This window comes from Heterodontus francisci, unplaced genomic scaffold, assembly GCF_036365525.1.
Source record: "Heterodontus francisci isolate sHetFra1 unplaced genomic scaffold, sHetFra1.hap1 HAP1_SCAFFOLD_99, whole genome shotgun sequence".
Lineage (NCBI taxonomy): Eukaryota > Metazoa > Chordata > Chondrichthyes > Heterodontiformes > Heterodontidae > Heterodontus > Heterodontus francisci.
This window is the reverse complement of record NW_027141580.1, coordinates 3,817,558-3,840,631: the sequence shown is the minus strand read 5'-3', so window position 1 is coordinate 3,840,631 and position 23,074 is coordinate 3,817,558. Positions and strand designations below refer to the sequence as shown.

The window sequence follows — 23,074 nt, the reverse complement described above, 5'->3', positions numbered from 1 at the left end:
CTGATCATATCCAGGGCATCACCAAACCAGCAATCCGCCGCCTGGCTCACCGTGGCGGGGTCAAGCGGATCTCGGGTTTGATCTATGAGGAGACTCGCGGGGTGTTGAAGGTTTACCTGGTGAATGTGATCAGGGATGCGGTCACCTGCACTGAACACGCCAAGCGCAAGAAGGTCACTGCCACGGATGTGGTGTACGCTCTGAAACGGCAGGGCCGCACTCTCTACGACTTCAGCGGCTGAACAATTCGAACCTTTCCAGCAAACAAACAAAGGCTCTTCGAAGAGCCACCCACCGCCTCACAGAGAGAGCAGTGACCGAGAAATGGGAGCTGGGATAGGCTGTTTAGAACTGTCTGGAATAAATCTGTGCTGTGTTCGAGATACAAAACTAGAATCCCCAAATTTGACATTTCAGTTGCAGCAAGGATGTGCAGTGGATTTGATTTTCTAAACGGGCTGTGGAAACAGTGCCCGAGGCTCTGCAGTTCGTTATGTCCCCCGTCGACACATGCCGTCAGTGAAAAGCCACATCACTCGTGCGGCACAGTGGCGCAGTGGTTGGCACCGCAGCCTCACCGCTTCAGCAACGTGGGTTCATTTCTAGGTACTGCCTGTGTCGAGTTTACAAGTTCTCCCTGTGTCTGCGTGGGTTTCTTCCGGGTGCTCCGGTTGCCTCCCACATGCCAAAGACTTTGCAGGTTGATAGGTAAATTGGCCATTAGAAATTGCCCCTAGTATAGGTAGGTGGCAGGGAAAAAATGAAGGGACAGGTGGAGATGTGGTAGGAATATGGAATTAGTGTAGGATTAGTATAAAATGGGTGGTTGATTGTCGGCACCGAGTTGGTGGGTCAAAGGGCCTGTTTCAGTGCTGTATCTCTGAACTAAAACTAAACTCCTCCAGAATCACTCATTGTTTTCGTAGAATTTCAAAATGATTTCGCTGAAATGAGGGAATCCGGCAGTTTTGCAGTAGCCATCACTGGAACCAGACCCACTTGTGATGTTATTTCTCCCGAGACGGTGTTTCCTGCACTGAAACTGACAGTGTTTGTGAAACTGATCCGTTTCAGCTCAATCATTCAGGGACCTGGAATTCCCGCAGTTTGAGCCCGCGCTCACTTCTGATTGGTCACCCTCTTCCCATTCGCATGTCTTAACCAATTGCTGAGCCTCGAATTAGAAAATACAGCAAATCATTGGCTTAAATTGTCGTCCTGGCAGAAAGTTTGAATTCAAAAAAGCCGCCAATTTCAGTGTTGGGCAGAATCGAATTACTCAACGAATCTCAATAACGAATTGGCAGCACATTTTATACTTTCCCCGATTTTCCTTTCCATCGATTGGGGTGCTAATTCACTCGAGTGCATTTGCGAATACTAACTGTAATGCTCAGATCCATTTAACATTTCAGTAATCCTATTAAATACAAAAGGAATTTTATGATTGAATTTCCATTGGAAGATAGTGAATTAGCACCCCGATCGATGGAAAGGAAAATCGGGCAGAGGATAAAATGTGCTGCCAATTCGTTATTGTGATTTGTTTATATAACTGACCAGGACTGACTTCACCCGAACGCAGCGACTAGCTCCCACCCCACTGACCGCTCTCACCCCTCTGCAACTCGCTTTCTCCCCCTCCTCCCGACTGGCGAAATTCCGCACTCTGGCTGTTCGCTCTCTGCTCCCCCACCCCGCCACCCTGTCCCAGCCCAGCCCACAGCTGCTAGCTCTGGCCGTGACACTCGCTCCCAAATTTCTTCACCAGGCGCCACCTGTAGAAGCAGGAGGTCCGCAAGGGGTAACGGGGCGACGTAGGAGTGAGTGGCTGAGAGGAGGGAAGCGGCCCGGCCTGGAGCGAGTGGCCAGAGAGTGGGGTGGTGCGAAGCGAGGAACAACTGGCCAGGGGAGTGGGGGGGGGGGGGGTGGGGAAGCATCGAGGTCTGCAGCGAGCGGCTGAGGGGGGGGATTCTTTGAGGCCTGGAGTGAGTTGCCGAGGGGGGAGAGCTACAGCTTCAAAATCTCCCATTCAGCCACTTCCTCCAGCCAAGTGGTGGGGGGATGGGGTGGTTAGATATCCAATGACGCTTTATCAAGCATGCACGAAAATGGATTTGTTGCGGAAATGTGATGACGTTGGCGCTGCAAAATGACATCATCCCGTGCACGTGCCACTCAGTCCTGGCAAGATGTCAAAAATCACTGTGATTTTTTGGTCTTTTCTGTGCACTCCTCTTTCTTTCGTTGCCTCTTGCTCTAATGTTTTGAAGAAACATCTTTGGGTCCATTTTCATTTTACTTGCCAATATTCTTCCATGTTCTCCCTTCACCGCTGCTCCCAAATCCTTCCAGTTCAGTCAAAACACAACTTGGCAGAAGTGGGATTTGAACACACGCTTCCAGAAAACACTACGACCTGAACACAGCCCCTTCGATCACTCGGCCATACTAACTGCTTCATTCTTCAGACAAAAGCTGAGAAATTATCCATTCTTTGTGAAAGTATTTGTGCGATTGTGGAAATGTCTGGAAGAGGAAAGACAGGCAGGAAAGCTCGGTCCAAGGCCAAGTCTCGCTCATCCCGGGCTGGACTGCAGTTCCTGGTGGGCCATGATCACAGGCTCCTGAGAAAGGACAACTATGCTGAGCGTGTGGGTGCTGGAGCCCCGGTCTATCTGGCTGCTGTGCTCGAGTATCTGAACGCTGAAATCCTCGAGCTGGCCGGTAATGCGGCCCGGGACAACAAGAAGACCCGCATCATCCCCAGACACCTGCAGCTGGCCGTCCGCAACAACGAGAAGCTCATCAAGCTGCTGGGAGAAGTGACCATCGCTCTGGGCGGGGTGCTGCCTCATATCCAGGCCTTGCTGCTGCCCAAGAAAACCAGCGCTCAGAGCTCCCAGAAAAAGTAAAGCGGCCGAAATGACATCTAATAAACCAAAGGCTCTTTTCAGAGCCACCCACAGTCTCTGTGAAAGGGCTGGTTACTGTCAGGAGGGAGTCAGTGATGGAGTTATTGTAACAGTGGATTGACCTGTTGCACATCTGTCCAGCTGTGTTTTTTAATTTGCTCTGTTTTTCTGCTCACACATCTCCCCCTCTAGTTCAGTGAAGAACTGAACTACAGGGTGTAGAATCAACAATTCCAGGAGCGGGGGTTGAGATTGTGCTGAGCAGCAATGAGCCTCCAGTAATGCTGCTTTCTAAATTCCAGATCAGCTCTCAGTCCAACAGGCCTTTTGTATTTTAAATATCACAACAGAGCTGAGCGGGGGCGAGCGCAGCCTCAGCTGCATCGAGTCTCAGGGGCTCTCAGGACCCCAATCAGAGCCGCCAGGCCTGGCGGGCGTGCAGCAAGGACCCGGGGGAGGGAGGGTGCACCGTTAAAGTGATGGTGCAGCACCTCCCCCATCCTCGCCGCCACTTCCCGGTTTCTTCTCCGATTTATCTCAACATTAAGAAGACTCTTTTGCTCTGGACTACACTGGTTTTAAAGTAAGACCCAACTTTGTCTCTGAAAGTGATGAATAGCAGCAACAACAGCAGAATCCAACCCCTGCAGTTACATGTGAACTTGCTGATGTTGCAGCAGATTGGATGACTGAGTGAATCCCTTCCCACACACATGGCAGGGGAACGGCCTCTCCCCAGAGTGAGTGTGTTGGTGTTTCAGCAGATCATTACTGCTTTTAAAGCTCTTCTCACAGTCAGGACATTGAAAAGGTCTCTGATCAGTGTGAACAAGTTGATGTTCAGTGAGGTTGGATGACTGAGTGAATCCCTTCCCACACACGGAGCAGGTGAATGATCTCTCCCCAGTGTAAACTCACTGGTGTTTCAGCAGGTTGATTCTGGCTGGGTTCAGTTCTACACTCACTGGTTCCTCTCTCTCTCTTCCCCTGAAGGTGCTGATTCTGACTATGTACGTGCTCTCTCCCCCTCCGACCCTCCCTGTCCAATGTAGTATCTCCCAGTTTTGGTGATGTGCTCTCCCTGACCTGTCTCCATTTCTCCTTCTTCTGCAGACTTGCCCTGACTGTCACTATTTCATAGAATCATACAGCACAGAAGGAGGCCAATCGGTCTTTTGTGCCTGTGCTGAATCTGTGAAAAAAATGATGCAATTAGTCCAACCCCCTGCCTATTTCCCCATAGTCCTGGAGAAATTCACTTTGAAATATTTGTCCAATTCCTTTATGAAAGTTATAATTGAATCTGTTTCCAGCACCCTGTCAGACAATTCATTCCAAATCCGAATCAGTTACTGAGCAAAAAGATCTCTCCTCACCTCCCCTTGACATTTTTGGCCAACAATCCCAGCTTCACCACCCTGTCCAGAGAACTGAAACCCCTCATCTCTGGTATCATTCTCGTAAATTTCCTCCGAACTGTCTCAAAAGCTTTGATGTCCTTTCTGAAACCTGGTGCCCAGAACTGGACACATTACTGCAGCTGAGATCGAGCCAGCGACGCCCACATCCCACGAACGGATAAAAAAACGCTCCCTGCCAAATCCCCAATTCTTATCCATTTACAGACGCCCCTTGCCCAGTCCCCAAATCTTATTCATTTAGAGACGCTCCCTGCCCAATCCCCAATTCCTATCCATTTACAGACGCTCTCTGACCAATTGACCTTGCTGGCGGGCAGTTTCGGGAAGCCTCACAGGGAAAAGCTTCACCGCCACCCGCAGGGACACAAACGGGATTGTTCCATCCTATTGTGGCCTTGACGCCCTGCTCCAGCTGTGTGCACCCGCTACAGGCGCGGTCTCCCTGCACTTTGTGAATAGTCAGCTCCAGATGGAGCTCAGCCACTACCGCGCCTGCTCCTGATCAGAGACAAGGCAAATTCTGGAGCGCAGAGCATTCTGGGCACCACAACTGTCATTAATGCCAATCTCTGACATGATAATCAGGTTTTATTTCCTACATTTCATTTCCTGGTATGTTAGTGCGTGTTTTCTTTTGTACCTGTCAGTGCCTGGGAGGAGAGAGTCAGCTTCACTTTGTAGCCGTGAATTTCTGGTGTGAGAATGTGGGTTTTTACTCTGTATGTTTCAGTTTTTGGTTTGTGACTGTTTCTGCTATTGCTATGTGAGTTAACTTTGTGGAAAGAGATGCAATGGTTTTTGTCGATGTTCATCCCAAGCAGCTCTGTAACACAGGAGTCTGTGCTCTACGGGCTATTCCCAGGGATGCACACCGAGAAAAACATCAACTGCTGCTGGAGGACTATCAATTCGGTGAAAGACGCCCTTTGGTCTGCCCGAAACTTGCTGGTCTTCCAGCGAAAAGAGTTGTCCACCACCGAATGTTGCAGACTGGCACATTCCAAGGTCCAGGACAACGTGCTGAGGGACGCACCAAAGCTTGGGGCAGCCGCAGCAAAGGCTCAATGGGAAAGACCACAGTGTAAGGTCCCCCCACCAAGCTGAACTGAGCGGCTGGATCCATGGGAAATCCCTCGAACTGTATCGGATAAATTTTGTGTGCTGCAAATGTAAAAATGTATATGGCATGACAATGAAATGGAAGGGTTGTGAGGCAACTCATGATTGTACAGAAGGTAGCTGATCACCTTTGCACTGTTTGTATTCTTTGACTTGATGCTGTTTTAAACTGTTTGGGAATGTAATTTTCACAGATTTTTATGAATGGAGTATATTTTGGAAATTAAAAATAAGTGAGTTTCACCACATATCTTTCAACAACTTGTATGTGAACACCAGCTTTTGTCCAGATCTATCAGTTTCTGATATGGAGTCATAGAGTTATACAGCACAGAAACAGGCCCTTCGGCCCATTGTGTCTGTGATGGCCATCAAGCACCTAACTATTCTAATCCCATTTTCCAGTATTTGGCCTGTAGCCTTGTATGCTATAGCATTTCAAGTGCTCATCTAAATACTTCTTAAATGTTGTGAGGGTTCCGGCCTCTACCACCTCTTCAGGGAGTGCGTTCCAGATTCCAACCACCCTCTGGGTAAATTTTTTTTCCTCAAATCCCATATAAACCTCCTGCCCCTTACCTTAAATCTATGCCACCTGGTTATTGACCCCTCCGCTAAGGTAAAATGTTTCTTCCCATCGAACCCATAAATGCCCCTCATAATGTTGTAAACCTCAATCTTATCTCCCCTCAGCCTTCTCTGCTCTAAGGAAAACAACGCTAGCCTTTTCAGTCTCTCTTCATAGCTGAAATGCTCCAGCCCAGGCAACATCCTGGTGAATCTCTTCTGCACCCTCTCCAGTGCAATCACATCCTTCCTATATTGTGGTGCCCAGAACAGTACACAGTACTCCAGCTGTGGCCTAACTAGCATTTTATACAGCTCCGTCATAACCTCCCTGCTCTTATATTCTCTGCCTCGGACGATCTATATTGGACTGTAATCGAAGGCTTTCCTCCTCACTATTTATGACACCACCAATTTTCGTGTCATGTGTGAGAAAGGGTTTGATTCTATCCCTATCAGTAACCGTTACATGCATGTGTTTTTAATCTGCACCCCCTCTGTTTTATTCTCTGTACTTGTCAGCCTCTTGTAGGTGAGTCTGTGTTTTGCTCTTTATCTCTCAGTCTTCGAAGTATGAGCCTGGGTTTGCACCTAATTTTCTTTGTACCTTGCAGTATGGATATTGAAGAGAGGTTTTTACACATTAACTGCCAAATCCTGATAAGTGATTTTTGGGTTTCACACAGTATCTGTCAGTTTCTTGTCTAGGACTGTTGGTTTTACTCTGTCCCTGGCATTTGCTGGTTTGTTGGTGTGGGGTTTACACTGTACCTGTCAGTTTCTCATACGTGAGTGTTGGTTTCACTTTGTATAGAATCATAGATCACAGAATACTTACAGCACAAAAGGAGGGATTCAGCTCATCGTGCTTGTGCTGCCTCTCTGCACAAGCAACTCAGCTCATGCCACATCCTCATGTATTCCATGAAAACCTGATTTTTTTTTCCATTCAGATAATTATCATATATCCTTTTGAAAGCTATGGTTGAATCTTCCTCCGTCACACTCTCAGGCAGTACATATCAGATCTTAACCATTTGCTGCATAAAAAAGGTTTTTCCTCATGTTGCCTTTGGTTATTTTCCCATTCGCCTGAAATCGGTGTCCTCTGCTTACTCAGCCATGAGTAACATTTCCCATTGCTTTCTCAGCACTGATGGATTGTGAGGTGGGAGACAGCCAGAAGTCCCACTGAGCCGCACTGACTCCCAGCTGAAAAAAAAAATGAGATAAAGTTCAATCTTTCACAGCGAGATGCTGCAGAGAGTTAAGAGTCCCGAATGAAAGAGAGCGTTTCTCATACTGTTGTTGAATTTCATTTCAAACACTCCTTGTACTCTCTGCTAATGCAGCCTAAAAAATGGAAAAACTAAATGGCGCTCAAACTCACAACCCTGAGATTAAAAGTCCCATGATCGACAGACTGAAGTGAATATGTCACTTCTACTGTACCTCTGTTTCGATGGATGCAACTGTATGCTCCAATGCAAGGGCAGCTTTCAAATCCACCCATGGGTCCACACGTCAGACTAAGTTCCATGTTGTGAACTAAAGCAAAGGAAATCTGCTCACTTCCAAAACTAACAGCAAATTGAAGCTGATCACGATCAACATCATCAGAGGTCAGAACTACCTGGTGAAAGAAGACACCCTGAAGAAGAATCCACAATTATTCAAAGGCATCGACAAAGTGAAAAACAAGAAAATCGATGAGTCAATCCAAGCTAAACAGAAACAATGAAGAATTCCATTCCAGACCAGAACACAATTAGAGGCATTTTTTGTATTCAAAGCTGGGCATTAGTATTTAATAGTTGATATATAATTTTGAATATATTTGAATTTCTTGATTCATTTGGCACTGATGAACATGAAGCGGTCTTAAATCATTTAATTTTTTTTTGTAAAATCTGACTTACCAGATTAAAATATGAGATCAAGGGAGAAATTTCAAAGATTACTGGACCAGTAATCCAGAGGCCTGGACTCAAGATCCAGTGACAGCCAGGACGTCAAGGTGGGAAACACTCTGCACTAGTCTGCAGTGAGCGATTCCATCGAAGGTAGAGCACAATCTCTTTAATATAAGAATGTATATTTTATAATAATTAATCACTCAAGAACTTCCTGGTCTCTGCATCTCAGCTGCTCTCTGGATAAACTTGCAGAAAGTATTTCAACCTGAAAAGCAGGAGTCTAGGGAATGTAAAATGATATTTTCTCCCCTTCGGGCAATATTTTAATCAGTGCAGTGTGGGACAACCTGACTGGGCACAACTCCATGACTTTCTCTTCAACCAGTGACCTAACAATCACTAACTTCTATGGTAACAATCTTCAGCTCATCACTTCCGGTACGTAGCTCTAATCTTAATGTCCATTTAAACAACCTTCCAAGTCCAGTTACAGTTTTTGTTGCCTTACCTGCACAAGCTTAAAAAGTGAAAAACGGAAGCAAGTTTAACTGAACATTCTGGTGGTCAGTTCGGGCACGGGAAAAAATGAAAGGACTCGGACCAGGTCGGATGTGGTGCTGTCAGGCTTGGGTCGGGTTTCATTTGCCGACCCGAGCGGACCTTTAGTTACTGTTGCAACCTTATATTCCCACTTGACAATCTGTATATTTTGTTCATTTCAATTTTGTCGACAAGCTCTTTGAATCCAGTTCCCCGGTCCTCAAGCAGGCTCAGTTTGGAAATCGATTCCGCTTTCTGGAAGGCTGAAAGCAATCGATGACCAAAACTAAAAATGGCAACAGAGAAGGGCTTATCTGGGTTTTGAACCCAGGACCTCTCACATATTAATCATTTATGTACCCAAAGCGAGAATCATACCCCTAGACCAACAAGCCGCCGTTGGCATGGTTTTTATTCGCTCCTGTGGAATTTCACTGGCACCCACAGCCGATCATGCATTTTTTTCAGATCAAAACAATATCCTGCAAAGCTGAAATAAAAACAGAAAGTGCTGGAAATACTCAGCAACTCTGACAGCATCTGTGAAGAGAGAAACAGAGTTAACATTTCAGGGTTTTCACCTTTTGTTTGAGCCATCTTTTCAGACTGCTTCTGTCCATCCAATCTCACTTTTTACTCGATCCACATTCTAAGGGTGGTGCAGTGGTGAGCACTGTCGCTTCACAATCTCAATGACCCCGATTCAGTTCTGTATACTGCCTGTGTGGAGTTTGCAAGTTGTTTATGTGGGCTTCCACCAGGTCCTCTGGTTTCCTCCCACAACGAAAGACTTGCGGATTGATAGATAAATTGACTGTTGTAAATTGGCCCAAGGGTAGGTGATCGGAGAAATGTGGGGATGTGGTAGGGAATTCTAGGTTAACATAGGATTAGTATAAATGGGTGTTTGATGGTCAGTGCAGACTCAGTGGGCCAAAGGGCCTATATAAGTGCTGTATATGTCTGTTACCATTCTCTAAGCAAATGCATTTTTCATGAATTCCTCATTTCTTTTATTAACGACAATTTTATATTTCCGGCCCTTGCTTCATACAATACCACAAGTGGAATCATGTTTCCATCAACCCGATCAAACCCCTTCACTCTTTGCTCATATTGCAATGTTTCTTGAACCCTGACAGACTGTGGAGTTTCTGCTGCTTGATTGCGGTTCTTGCTTCCCGCCAGTAGATGTCACCTCACTCCAATATCGTGAAGTTTACAAATTTGAGAGAGACACAACAGGAAACAATTGTTCACATTATAGTGAATGTGTGGGATTTAGAAATACTAGGAGTGGAGACGAGTTATTATTGAATTTGTCAAACCAAACATATGTTATAATGTTGTGTTAAATCTGTCACTCTGTTGTCTTGATTCTGAGAGTGACATAGACTCATCGAGTCATTGGGTCATTTGTGGGATAGAAGGAGGCCATTTGCCCCATCGAGTACAGGCCAGCTCTCCATGGAGCGATCCAGTCAGTCCCACTCGTCTGCTCGATCCCCCTAGCCCTATAAATTTATTTCCTTCAAATGCCCATCGAAATTCCTTTTGTAACCAACGATTGTCTCCACTTCCTCCGCCCTCGGGGGCAGCGAGTAACAGACCATTACCAACCACTGTGTAAAAAAGTTCTTCCGCACATTCCCCCTGCGTCTCTTGTCCAAAACCTTCAATCTGAATCCCCTAGTCCTTGTACCAATAGTTAATGGGAACAATTTTTCCTTGCCAACTTATCTAAAACTGTCATAGCCTTCGACACCTCTATCAATTCTCCCCTCAATCTCCTTTGATACAGGCAGAAAAAACCCTGTTTTTCGAACCTAACCTTGAAACTAAAACCCTCCATCCCTGGAACTATTCTGGTAAATCTCCTCTGCATCCTCTTAAGAATCCGCACATCCTTTCTAAAGATTGGTGAGCAGAACTGGACACAACAGTCCAGTTGGGGCCAAACCAGAGTTCAGCATAACAACCCTGCTTTTGGACTCAATGTCTCTATTTACAAAGCCCAAGATCCCACATGCTTTGCTAATCACTCTCGCAAAATGTCTTGCCAACTTCAAAGAATGATGGACATGTACTCCAGGTCCCTCTATTCCAGCACACTCTTCAGAACTGTGCTATTAAGTATATATTGCCTCTTCCTATTCCTTCTGCTAAAATGCATCACCTCACACTTGTCACTATTAAATTCCATCTGCCACCTGTCTGCCCATCCTACTAGCTGATAACTATCCTGTTTCAGGCAGTTCATTTTCCAAGATCCAAGTCATTAATCTGCATTAAAAAAAACAGTGGTTCTAGCACTGACCCTTGGGGAACACCACTGTCGACTATCCTCCGGTCTGACCAAGAAACATTTAATATGACTCGCTGTTTTCTGTCCTTAAACCAATTTACCATCCAAATGGACACTGACCCTCCTAATCCATGAACCACCCTTTTATGTGGTACTTTATAAAATTCTTTCGTAAAATCCATATAAACAACACCCACTGCATTCCCTTCATCAACGTTCTCAGATAGTTTATCAAAAAATGCAGTTAGATTCATCAAGCATGAACTTCCATTTATAAATCCATGCCCACTCTCCTTAATTAACTCAAACCTCTCCAAATGACTTGATTTTTTCCCTGACCTGTTAGTCTCGTGCTGACAGCAAGCTCACCACAGAGCATGTATTTGGCAATGTGACTGTCATTCATTTGGCCCAGTCAACAGAGCCGCCTCTGACTCAAGAGGGCAAACATGCTGCGGATCCCTGCACGCTGGTGTACTTCCTCATTCAGCACTCTGTCCTGCCAGGAGATGCCCAATATCCATCTGAGGCAGTGGAGGTGGAAGCTGTTCAGCTGCTTTTCTTGGCTTGTATAAGTTGTTGATGATTCTCTCCTATAAAGGAGGGTGCTGAGAACACAAGCCTGGTACACGCGGAGCTTTGTATTTTCGGTCAGTTTGCTGTCGGTTCAAACCCGTCTTCTCAACTTTGACATGACAGCTGCAGCATTGGCAATCCTGGTGCTGATTTCAGTATCAAGCGACAGATTGCTGGTGATTGTTGATCCAAGGTATGTGAAGCTGTTGACAACCTCCAAAGTGATGTTGTCAATGTTGATGGAAAGTGGAGTCTCACCGTCCAAGACTCTACGTCCAAGTGGAGTCTTGCCAAGATGAACTGCTTGTCGTCAGCTCTGATATCCAGATGAACACCCCCATCTGAGTCACTGAAAGTGTTCAATAGCAGCATGGAGAAGAATGCACCAATTTTAAAGGATGTGATAGCTAGACAGTTAGAAAATAATGATATGATTGGGCAGAGTCAACATGGATTTATTAAAAGTAAACAGGTTTGAAAAAACCTGTTGAGTTTTTTGAGGATGTTACCTGTAGAACAGATAAAGGAGAACCAGTGGATGCTTTGGTAATGTCCCACACAGGAGGTGAGTAAACAAAATTAGAGCACATAGGATTGGGGATAATATACTGGGATGGATTGAGAATTGTTTAACAGACCGAAAACAGAGAGCAGGAATAACGGGTCCTCCTCAGGATGGCAGGCTGTTACAATTGGGGTACTGCAAGGATCAGTGTTGGAGCCACAGCTGTTAACAACCGAAATAAATGATTTGGATGTAGGGATTAAATGTAATATTTCCAAGTTTGCAGATGACACAAAGCTCGGTGAAGTGTGAGCTGTGAGAAGGATGCAGAGAGGCTTCCAGGGAACCTGGAGAGGCTAAGTGAATGGGAAAGAACATGGCAGATGGAAAAAAATGTGAATAAGTGTGAAGTTATCCACTTTGGTGGAATAAACAGAAAGGCAGAGTATTTCTTAAATGGTGAGAGTTTGGGAAGTGTTGGTGTCCAAAGGGACCTGGGTGTCCTTGTTCCTGAGACACTAAAAGCTCTTGTGCAGGTGCAGCAATCAATTAGGAAGGCAAATAGTATGTTGGCCTTCACACGAGGGTCGAGGGGTCTTGAGTACGGGAGTAAAGATGTCTTGTTGCAATTGTATAGAGACTTGGTGAAACCGCGCTGGAGTATTGTGTATAGTTTGGTCTCCTCATCTAATCAAGTGTTGGAGAAAATCCAGATTGTGCCCAATTGTTGAACAAATTCTCCGGACTCAGACGTTGAGAACAAACACTTTATTGCATGATATCAAGGGAAATAACACCTTACCTAAATGCGGTCCAGCACTACTCCCAAAGAGCTACAGATCGCCGTGGACTTATATAGTATAAAAAAGATGGAGCTAACAATTTCACAATAAGATAAGCACCCACAAGACTGCCTACGTAACGGTGCACCATGCAGGGTCCGAGGTCAGCAAAACATCAGTTTCAACAGTAACAAGCTAGTTCCTTAATTCAATGCCCACTCCAGACACCGTATCTGACCGTAACGTCTGATTGTGGTTAGCTGCTCTGTCTACAATTTATGACCGTTGGTTGTGGTTAGATTAGCTACAAGCTGTCTCCTGCTTTTCTGCTTCTACAAAGTAAGTAATAATTAGCAAAGCTAAGAAAAATTCTCCAACAGGAAGGATATGCTTGCCATAGAGAGAGTGAAACAGAGGGTCAGCAGACTAATCCCTGGGATGGTGGGATTGCCTTATGAGGAAACTGGGCCTATATTCCTTAAAGTTTCGAAGAATGAGAGGTGATCTCATTGAAACTGATAAAATTCTTACAGGGCGTGACAGTGTGGACGTAGATGGGATGTTTGCCCTGGTTGGTGAGTCTAAAGTCAGGGGACCAAGTCTCAGAATAAGGAGTAGGCCATTTAAAACTGAGATAGAGTTGAATTTCTACACTCAGACGGTGGTGAATCATTGGAATTCTCTGCCCCAGAGAGCTGTGGCAGTTCAATCATTGAGCATGTTCAAGACAGAAATTGTTAGAAATCTTGATACTCATGACATCAAGGGATATGGGGATAGCACGGGAAAGGGGCGTTGAGGTAGATGACCAGCCATGATCGAATTGAATGGCAGAACAGGTTCGACGGGCTGAATGGCCTTCTCCTATGTTCCTCTGTTCCTAAGAGAGGTGACGCCAGCGTGCAGCCCTGCTTTACCCCACTGCTGATCTTGAAAGTGTCTGATGTTGCTCCATTGGAACGGATGGAACTGTGCATGTTCTCGTGGAAAGAAGAGATGATGCCCAAGAGTGAAGGAGGGTAGCCGAGTTTCCATCGCAGTTTGAAGAGTCCGTCTCTGCTGACAAGATCAAAGGCCTTGGTGATGTTCATCGACGTCTGTGTGGCTCTGTGGCGCAATGGATAGCGTGTTGGAATTCTAAATAATGATAAAATAAAGCATTCAAAGGTTGTGGGCTCAAATCCCACCTGAGACAGGATTTTGGACCAGAGACAGAAGAGCATGACGGAACAGAGAGTAAACAAGTGTGTCAAAAGCACCGACTCAGAGACAGAGCAAGACAGAGAGGAGCACAGCAGGAGTGACATCACAATGGAGAGTGAGAGCAGGGAAACAGAGAGCCGCTGGGGTGAGTTGACAGGATTTGGTTCTTGCTTCGGTGCAGTGGAAGGAGCTGTTTGGTGAGGATCTGGTAAGCTATGACATCACAGGCAAGCAGGTAGTTGATTGGTTTGGAAGAAGCTGCATGTTTGATGAGGATCTGGCAAGTGATTAAGGTCCATTTTCGTCCGAATGTTTAAAATAGTAAACAAACTAGTAGTAAGCTTAATAAAATAAACAATTGAATAAAATAATTAAGTAATTAATTGAAACACGTTCAGGATGACAGGACAGGTGATGTGTCACAGTTGCAGCATGTGGGAGCTCCTGGATGCCAGTGTGATCCAGGGCAAGCACATCTGCAGTAAGTGTTATTCTCAATTGCTGTAAATGTAAAACTGTAATTGACATGACAATGGTGAAACGGAAGGGTTGGGAAGAAACTCATGACAGTATTGAAGGAAACTGATCTCCCTTGCGATGTTTGTATTTTTTGGTGCTGTTTGGAAACTGTTTGGCAATGTAATTTTTACAGATTTTTATGAATAAAGTATATTTTGGAAATAAAAAAAAGTGTTTAAGGCTCAAAGAGCCTGCATGAAAAAATCAGGAAGGGGTTTCTGAGCCCAACCAACGTGAAACTGCTTGCGCACACGATGTGTATGCAGGAACATCCCGAAGGACTGGGACGAGCGAGGACAAATGGTATGGGAAGCAACAACTAATTTTTAGAAAAAAATGGGTGTAAGAATTGCATCCATTAATGTGCGGAGCATTAAATCCACTACGCGATGTGTTTCAACCTTGGATTACCTTGCCAAGGTCAAAGCTGACCTACTGTTTCTGCAGGAGTGTGGAATACCACACCTCAGCACCTACAGGCAGTGGTCGCGGTGGTGGTCCCACGGGCCATCGATCTGGTTGGGGGGTAATGATTGCCGTTCCGCCGGCCTGGGTATTCTGCTGCGGGGAGGTAACTTCACAATCTCCGAAGTTAAGCAGGTGGTGGGCGGTCGCCTCATCGTAGCAGACGTGATGTACAACAACGCTCCGCTCTGGTTGATCAACGTGTACGCCCCGGTACAACGCAGCGAGCGGCTGACCGTTTTCCAGCAGCTCCCACTGCTGCTGGCGACGTCCAGGCCGGTCATCCTAGGCGGTGACTTCAACTGCATCATCGATGCGGCTGGACGATCCGACAGTGACGACAGCAAACTGGACGCGACGTCCAGATTCCTAATAGAAACACTTAAAGATGCCAAACTGCACGACGTCTTCAGTAAGCCTGCAGACGGAGCGCAGCGCAGATACACATGGTCAAGATCGGACGGGTCTGCCCGTTCCAGGATTGACTTCCTGTTTGTGTCCCGTGCTGTCACAGTGGGATCCACCGACGTCAAGCCGTCCTCTTACTGGCCGACTGTCACTGACAGGACGACCAGCGGGTTGGCAGAGGGACGTGGAAGCTCAATGCTACACTGCTGACCCCAGAGAACGTTGAGGAACTCAAAATTGATTACAAAGGTTGGAGGACCGTGAAACCCCTCTTTGAGTCTCCAGTTCACTGGTGGGACGCGATCAAGGAGAACATCAAGAGGTTCTTCATCCACAAAGGTGTTCAGAGGGCGAGAGAGAGACAGAGGGAAATGTCCCGACTCCAGAAAATTATGCAAAATCTACTCCTTTTGCAGTCAATGGGGCTCGAGGTCAAAGAGGACTTCCAAGAGGTGAAGAGCCAGCAGGCCTCGCTCTTTGCCAAGGAGGCTTCCAAGATCATCTTCCGGTCCAGAGTCCGCTCCATCGAGCAGGATGAGACGTGCTCGCGTTACTTCTTCCAAAAGGTACACAGAAAGAGCTCTGTTATCAGCAGCCTGAAGGAAGAAGATGGCTTGGTAACGTCTTCGCAGTCCGACATACTAAGGATCAGCAAATCCTTTTCTGCTGGGCTGTATGACGTGAAGCAAACAGACAGCAGAAGATCCCAGTCCTTCCTGTCATCTATCACAGAGGTCTTCGATGACAGCAGGAGGGAGAGATTGGACAAGCCGCTAACTCTGGACGAGCTGACAAAGGCCGTCGAGTCCTTCGAGACGAGTAAAACACCCGGGAGCGACGGCTTCCCGGTCGAGTTGTACTCGGCCCTGTGGGACTGGGTCGGCCCGGACCAGCTGGAAGTATACGAGACTATGCTCCTGGCCGGCAGCATGTCAGAATCCATGAGGAAAGGCATCATCACCCTCATTTACAAGCAGAAGGGGGAGAGGGCAGAAATCAGAAATTGGCGGCCCATCTCACTGCTTAATGTTGATCACAAGATTCTGTCCAAAGTCATAGCCAGACGAGTCAAGTCTGCTCTGGAGTTGGTGATTCACCCCGATCAGACCTGTACTGTACCCGGCAGGAAGATCTCTGATAGTCTCGCGCTACTCAGTGATTCGATCGCCTGCGCACGGGACAGGAGGGTGGACACCTGCCTCATCAGCCTGGACCAGGAGAAGGCTTTTGAAAGGATATCGCACACCTATATGATGGACGTGCTTTCCAAAATGGGGTTTTGGGAGTGAATCTGCAATTGGATCCAACTACTCTGCACAAACATCAGTAGCGCAGTTTCTATCAACGGGTGGCAATCGGAAAGTTTCCCGATCAAATCTGGAGTCAGACAGGGCTGTCCTCTCTCCTCGGTCTTGTTTGTCTGCTGTATTGAACCCTTTGCTGAGTCTATTAGGAAGGATGCGAGCATCGGAGGGGTGACAATCTCAGGCAGTGGAGGCACTCAGGTTAAAACCTCCCTGTACATGGATGACGTTGCGGTCTTCTGCTCGAATCCGCTGTGGTGCGCAGACTGATGAGCATCTGCGACCAGTTCGAACTGACCTCGGGAGCCAAAGTTAACCACGGCAAGAGCGAGGCCATGTTCTTTGGGAACTGGGCTGACCGATCCTTTGTCCCCTTCATCGTCAGGTCATATTACCTGAAGGTGCTGGGGATATGGTTCGGAAGGGCCGGGGCGTGCACCAAAACATGGGAGGAGCGAGTAGCCAAGGTACGACAAAAGTTGGGCATGTGGGGGCAGCGATCTCTCTCCATTGTGGGTAAGAACCTGGTCATCAGGTGCGAGGCGCTCACGTTGTTGCTGTACGTGGCGCAGGTCAGGCCCATACCCCACTCCTGCGCCGTGGCAGTCATCCGAGCCATTTTCCGCTTCATCTGGGGATCTAAAATGGACAGGGTCCGGAGGGACACTATGTTCAAATCTCTGGACAAGGGCGGGAAAAATATACCCAACGTGGCCCTCATCCTGAAGACCACCTTCGTGTGCGGCTGCATCAAGCTGTGTGTAGACCTCCAGTACGCAAACTCCAAGTGTCACTACGTGCTGAGGTCCTATCTGTCCCCGGTGTTGCGAAGGATGGGCTTGGCCACATTGCCGCGGAACGCTTCATGCAGTTGGGCCATGCCGTACCACCTATCCTTCGTGGAGCAGTTTCTGCGGGAAAACACCTTTGACCACTGGTCCGTCAGGCAGTGGTCTGCACGGAATATCCTCAAGGCCCTACGGGAAAAGGAGATGGTGGATCCTGTCAGATGGTTCCCCGAGCAGACCGTCAAAGTCATTTGGCGGAATGCCTCATCAGCAGAACTTTCAAACAAGCACCAAGATGTAGCTTGGCTTGTGGTGAGAAGGGCCCTTCCCATCAGATCCTTCATGCCCACCCGAAGTCTCGCCCCATCCGCACAGTGCCCCCATGTTGGCTGTGGTGGGGAAGAAACGGTCGCCCACCTCCTCCTGGAATGTGTCTTTGCAAAGCAGGTGTGGAAAGAGATGCAGTGGTTTTTGTCAAGGTTCATCCCAAGCAGCTCTGTAACACAGGAGTCTGTGCTCTTCGGGCAGTTCCCAGGGACGCACACCGAGACAAACATCAACTGCTGCTGGAGGACTATCAATTCGGCGAAAGACGCCCTTTGGTCTGCCCGAAACGTGCTGGTCGTCCAGTGCAAAGACTTGTCCACCACTGAATGTTGCAGACTGGCACATTCCAAGGTCCAGGACTCCGTGCTGAGGCAGGCACTAAAGCTTGGGGCAGCCGCAGCAAAGGCTCAATGGGGAAAGACTACAGTGTAAGGTCCCCCCACCAAGCTGAACAGAGGGGCTGGATCCATGGGAAACCCCTCGAACTGTATCGTTGATATTTTCATTTACTGTAAATATGAAACTGTAATTGGCATTACAAGAGTGAAATGGAAGGGTTGTGAAGAAAATAATGATCGTATTGAAGGAAACTGATCTCCCTTGCAATGTTTGTATTTTTTGGTGCTGTTTGAAACTGTCTGGCAATGTAATTTTTGCAGATTTTTATGAATAAAGTATATTTTGGAAATAAAAATAAAATATATCTGTTCTTATCAGTTTAATATCTGATGCGTCCCCCATCTGGGGATCAAATATTAAATTGATTTTTGGGACAGGGAAATGGAACAGGGGCTTGCCCCGTCCACTCCATGCATCCACCTGGTAAAAAAAAAATTAATAAAAAAGTTTGCGGCTCAAAGAGTGAGAAAAAAGGAATGTCGTGGTAGTAGGAGACAGCATAGTAAGGTGGATTGACTCTGTTCTCTGCAGCAAAGAGCAAGAGTCCAGACGGCTGTGTTGCCTGCCGGTGCCAGGATTCAGGACGTCTGCTCAGGGCTGGAGAGAAACATACAATGGGAGGGGGAGGAGCCAGTTGTCGTGGTCCATGTCGGTACCAACGACATAGTCAGGACAAGGATAGAGGTTCTGCATAGTCAGTATGAGGAACGAGGCAGCAAATTAAGTAGGAGAACCTCAAAGGTCATCATCTCTGGATTATTACCTGAGCCATGTGCAAATTGGCATAGGACAAATAAGATTAGAAAAATTAATGCGTGGCTCAAAGACTGGTGTGGTAGTAGTGGGTTCTGGTTCGTGGGGCATTGGCACCAGTACTGGGGAAAGAGATGGCTGTACCATTGGGACGGTCTGCACCTGAACCGTGCTGGGACCGGTGTTCCAGCGAGCCACATAACGAGGGAAGTCGAGACAGTTTGAAACTGAATAGTGGGGGCAAGGGATCAAAATTGGGTAGATCTGGTGAATCAAGGAGGAGAGACAAGGCAAGAGAGAAAGGTATAAATATGGGAAATGATAAACAGACTGTGACAGGAAGGGACAGAGCATACAAATCAAAGAGTAAATCAACAGATAAGGCTAGAGGTTACAAAAAGAATAAAAGGACAAAACTAAATGTTCCGTATCTGAATGCATGGAGCATTCGAAACAAAACAGATGAACTGAGAGCACAAATAGAATAAATAAGTACGATCTGATAGTCATTACAGAGACATGGCTGCAGGGCGACATAGATTGGGATGTGAATATTGGAGGTTACATGGGATTTAGGAAGGACAGGAAGCTTGGAAAAGGTGGCGGGGTAGCTCTGTTAATTAATGATGGTATTAGCGCAATAGAGAGGGATGACCTGAGTTCTGGAGATCAGGATGTAGAAGCAGTTTGGGTTGAGATGAGAAATAATACAGGCAAGAAGTCACTTGTGGGAATGGTGTACAGGCCACCTATCATTAATCACACTGTAGGATGGGGTATAAAAAAAGAAATAATGGTAGCCTGTCAGAAAGGTACAGCAATAATTATGTGGGATTTTGATCTCCATATAGACTGGAAAATTCTGATGGGCAGAGGTAGCCTGGATGAGGAGTACAGAGAATGTTTTTGGGATAATTTCTTGGAAAAATAAGTTCTGGAGCCAACCAGAGAGCAGGCTCTACTAGACCTGGCATTGTGCAACGAGATAGGATTAATTAATGACCTCATAGTGAAGGTGCCCCAAAGTAGTAGCGATCATAATATGATTGAATTTTACATTCAGTTTGAGGGAGAGGAGAGTGGGTCCCAGACTGGTATTTTAAACTGAAATAAGGGTAATGAAAGGGACATGAAAGCAGAGCTAGCTAAAGTGAACTGGCAAATTAGGTTAAGGGATAAGTCAATAGAGATTCAGTGGCAGACATTTAAGGAAAATTTCAGAATACACAGAATAGATACATTTCAACGAGAAAGAAAAATTCCAAAGGTGGGACTCACCATCCGTGGTGAACAAAAACAGTTAAAGATACTATCAAACTTAAAGAAAAAGCCTATAATTGTGCAAAGATGGGAGGCAGGTCAGAAGACTGGACAGAACATAAAAAACAGCAAAGAATGACTGAAAGATTGATAAGGAAAGTAAAATTAGAGTACGAGAGAAAGCGAGCGCGCAATAGAAAGACAGCTAGTAAGAGTTTCGAAAGATATTTTAAAAAGAAAAGAGTTAACAAAGTGAGTGTTGGTCCTATGGACAGTGTGTCTGGGGAATTAATAATGGATAATTAAGAGATGGCAGATGAATTGAACAGATACTTTGGATTGGTCTTTACTATTGAGGATACAAATAACATCCCAGTATTCGCTGTAAGTCAGGAAATGGAAGGGAGGGAGGAACTCAAGAAAATTACGATCACCAGGGAAGTGGTACTAAACAAATTGTTGGAGCTGCGGGCTGACAAGTCGCCAGGTCCTGAAGTGGCTAGTGAGATAGTTGATGCGCTGGCTTTAATTTTCCAAAATTCCCTCGCTTCGGGAAGGTTCTGTTAGATTGGAAAGTAGCGAATGTAATTCATTTATTCAAAAAGGGAGGGAGACAGAAAGGAGGAAACGACAGGCCAGTTAGCTTTACATCTGTCTTCGGGAAAATGTTAGGAGCGATTAATGAAGATGTTATAGCAGGGCATTTAGAAAAAATTAAGGTAACCAGGCAGAGGCACATGGTTTTGTGAAAGGGAAACCATGTTTAACCAATTTATTGGAGTTCTTTGAGGGAGTTATATGTGCTGTGGATAACGGGGTACCGGTGGATGTATTGTACTTCGATTTCCAGAAGAATAAGGTGCCATATCAAAGGTTATTGCAGAAAATAAAAGCTCATGGTGTCGGGGGTAACATATTGGCATGGATAGAAGATTGGCTAGCTGACAGGAAATAGAGAGTCAACATAAATGGGTCATTTTCTGGTTGGCAAGAAGTAACGAGTGGTGTGTCACAAGGATCTGTGCTGGGGCCTCAACATTCTACAATTCTCGAAATGACTTTGATGAAGGGACCAAAAGTATGGTTGCTAAATTTTCTGATGACAAAGATAGGGAGGAAAGTAGGTTGTGAAGAGGACATAAGGGGGCTACAAAGGGATATAGATAGGTTAAATGAATGGGCAAAGACCTGGCAAATGGAGTATAATGTGGGAAAGTGGGAAATTGTCCACTATGGCAGGAAGAATAAAAAAGCATATTATCTAAACGGTGAGAGATTGCAGAGATCTGAGATGCAGAGGGATCTGGGTGTCCTAGTGCACGAATCGCAAAAGATTAGTCTGCAGGTACAGCACGTAATTAGGAAAGCCAGTAGAATGTTATCATTTATCGCCAGGGGAATTGAATACAATATTAGCGAGGTTATGCTTCAGCTATATAGGGCATTGGTGAGACCTCTTCTGCAGTACTGAGTACAGTATTGGTCTCCTTATTTATGGAAGGATGTAAATACATTGAGGTAGTACAGAGAAGGTTTACTAGACTAATACATGGAATGGGCGGGCTGTCTTACGAGGAAAGATTGGACAGGCTAGGTTTGTATCCACTAGAGTTTAGAAGAGAAAGAGGCGACATGATTGAAACATACAAGATCCTGAGGGGTTTTGACAGGGTGGATGTGGAAAGGATGTTTCCCCTTGTGGGAGAATCTAGAGCTAGGGGGTCACTGTTTAAAAATAAGGGGTCACCCATTTAAGACAGAGATGAGGAGCAATTTTCCCCCTCAGAGGGTCGTGAGTCTTTGGAATTTTCTTCCTCAAAAGGCGGTGCAAGCAGAGTCTTTGAATATTTTTAAGGGAGAGATGGATAGATTCTTTATCTGCAAGGGGGTGAAAGGTTATCGGAGGGAGATGGAAATGTGAAGTAATCAGTTTAGCCATGAGCTTATTGAATGGTGAAGCAGGCTCGAAGGGACGAGCGGCCCACTCCTCCTCCTAATTCGTATGTTCATATGTAAAGACAATGTAGAGTGGTCTGTACTGTTCACAGTACTTCTCCTGTAACTGCCGAAGTGAGCAAATCATGTCGACTGTCGATCTACCAGATCTGAAGCTGCACTGAGACTCAGGATAGATGTGTGATGCCAGGGTCTGCAATCTGCTCAGAGCAATGTGAGCAAAGACCTTCCCCACAATACTTAGCAAGGAGATGCCTCGGTAATTGCTGCAGTCCCTGCGATTCCCCCTTATTGTTGTACAAGGTGACAATGTTTGCATCATGCATGTTTTGAGGTGCAGATCTTTCCTTCCAACAGAGACACAGAAGTTCATGGTGATGCTGCAGCAGAGCCGCTTTTCCACTTTTGATGATTCCAGGTGGAATAACATCATTTCCCGGGGCTTTACCACTGGCAAGACGGTCAATGGCCTTATTGAGCTCTACTATGGTGGGGTCATTGTCCAGCTCCTCCATGACAGGGAAGTCTGGAATGGCGCTGAGAGCCACTTCAATGACAATATTCTCTGTTATGTAGAGTTTAAGGTAATGCTCTACTCACCTTTCCATCTGCTTGATAACAGATGATTCCACTTTGACATTGCACTGAGGCCTTGAGCATTGTTGTCTGAAAGAGCCTGATTGAGGATGTTGAGGAACTCCTGTGTCCTTTCTGGATCAGTGGTTCGGCAAGTGTTGATCAGAAGACGAGCTTTCTTCATGGATGGATGAAGCTTCCTTGGCTGAAGCCTGACCTTGTTACACACCAGGGAATGGTCAGTGTCACAGTCAGCGCTGTAATAGCTGCGAGTGATGAGGACACTGCTGAGGGTGGTATGTCTGGTGATGATAAGGTCTAGCTGGTGCCAGTGGCGAGATCTTGGATGGCTCCAGGACACCCTGTGGCACAGCTTGACCTGGAAGTAGCTGTTCATCACACAGAGTCCATGGTGACAGCATAGCTCCAGCAACCTCTGTCCATTTTCATTCATCTTGGAAATCCCCTTG

At 46.2% G+C, this 23,074-nt stretch overlaps 1 protein-coding gene and 1 pseudogene across 1 annotated transcript; both read left to right on the top strand.

Annotated features, from left to right (window-relative positions):
• Positions 1-2,525: 2,525 nt before the first annotated feature.
• Positions 2,526-2,915, top strand: LOC137364046 (histone H2A.J-like). Its single transcript, XM_068027510.1, has one exon. The coding sequence runs from the start codon at positions 2,526-2,528 to the stop codon at positions 2,913-2,915; it is 390 nt and encodes a 129-aa protein (XP_067883611.1).
• A 15,421-nt stretch (positions 2,916-18,336) lies between these two features.
• Positions 18,337-18,480, top strand: LOC137364057 (U2 spliceosomal RNA; annotated as a pseudogene).
• Positions 18,481-23,074: the final 4,594 nt, after the last annotated feature.

Coding starts and splice junctions, on each gene's coding strand:
- LOC137364046 (XM_068027510.1), top strand. CDS start 2,526: ATGTCTGGAAGAGGAAAGACAGGCAGGAAAGCTCGGTCCAAGGCCAAG.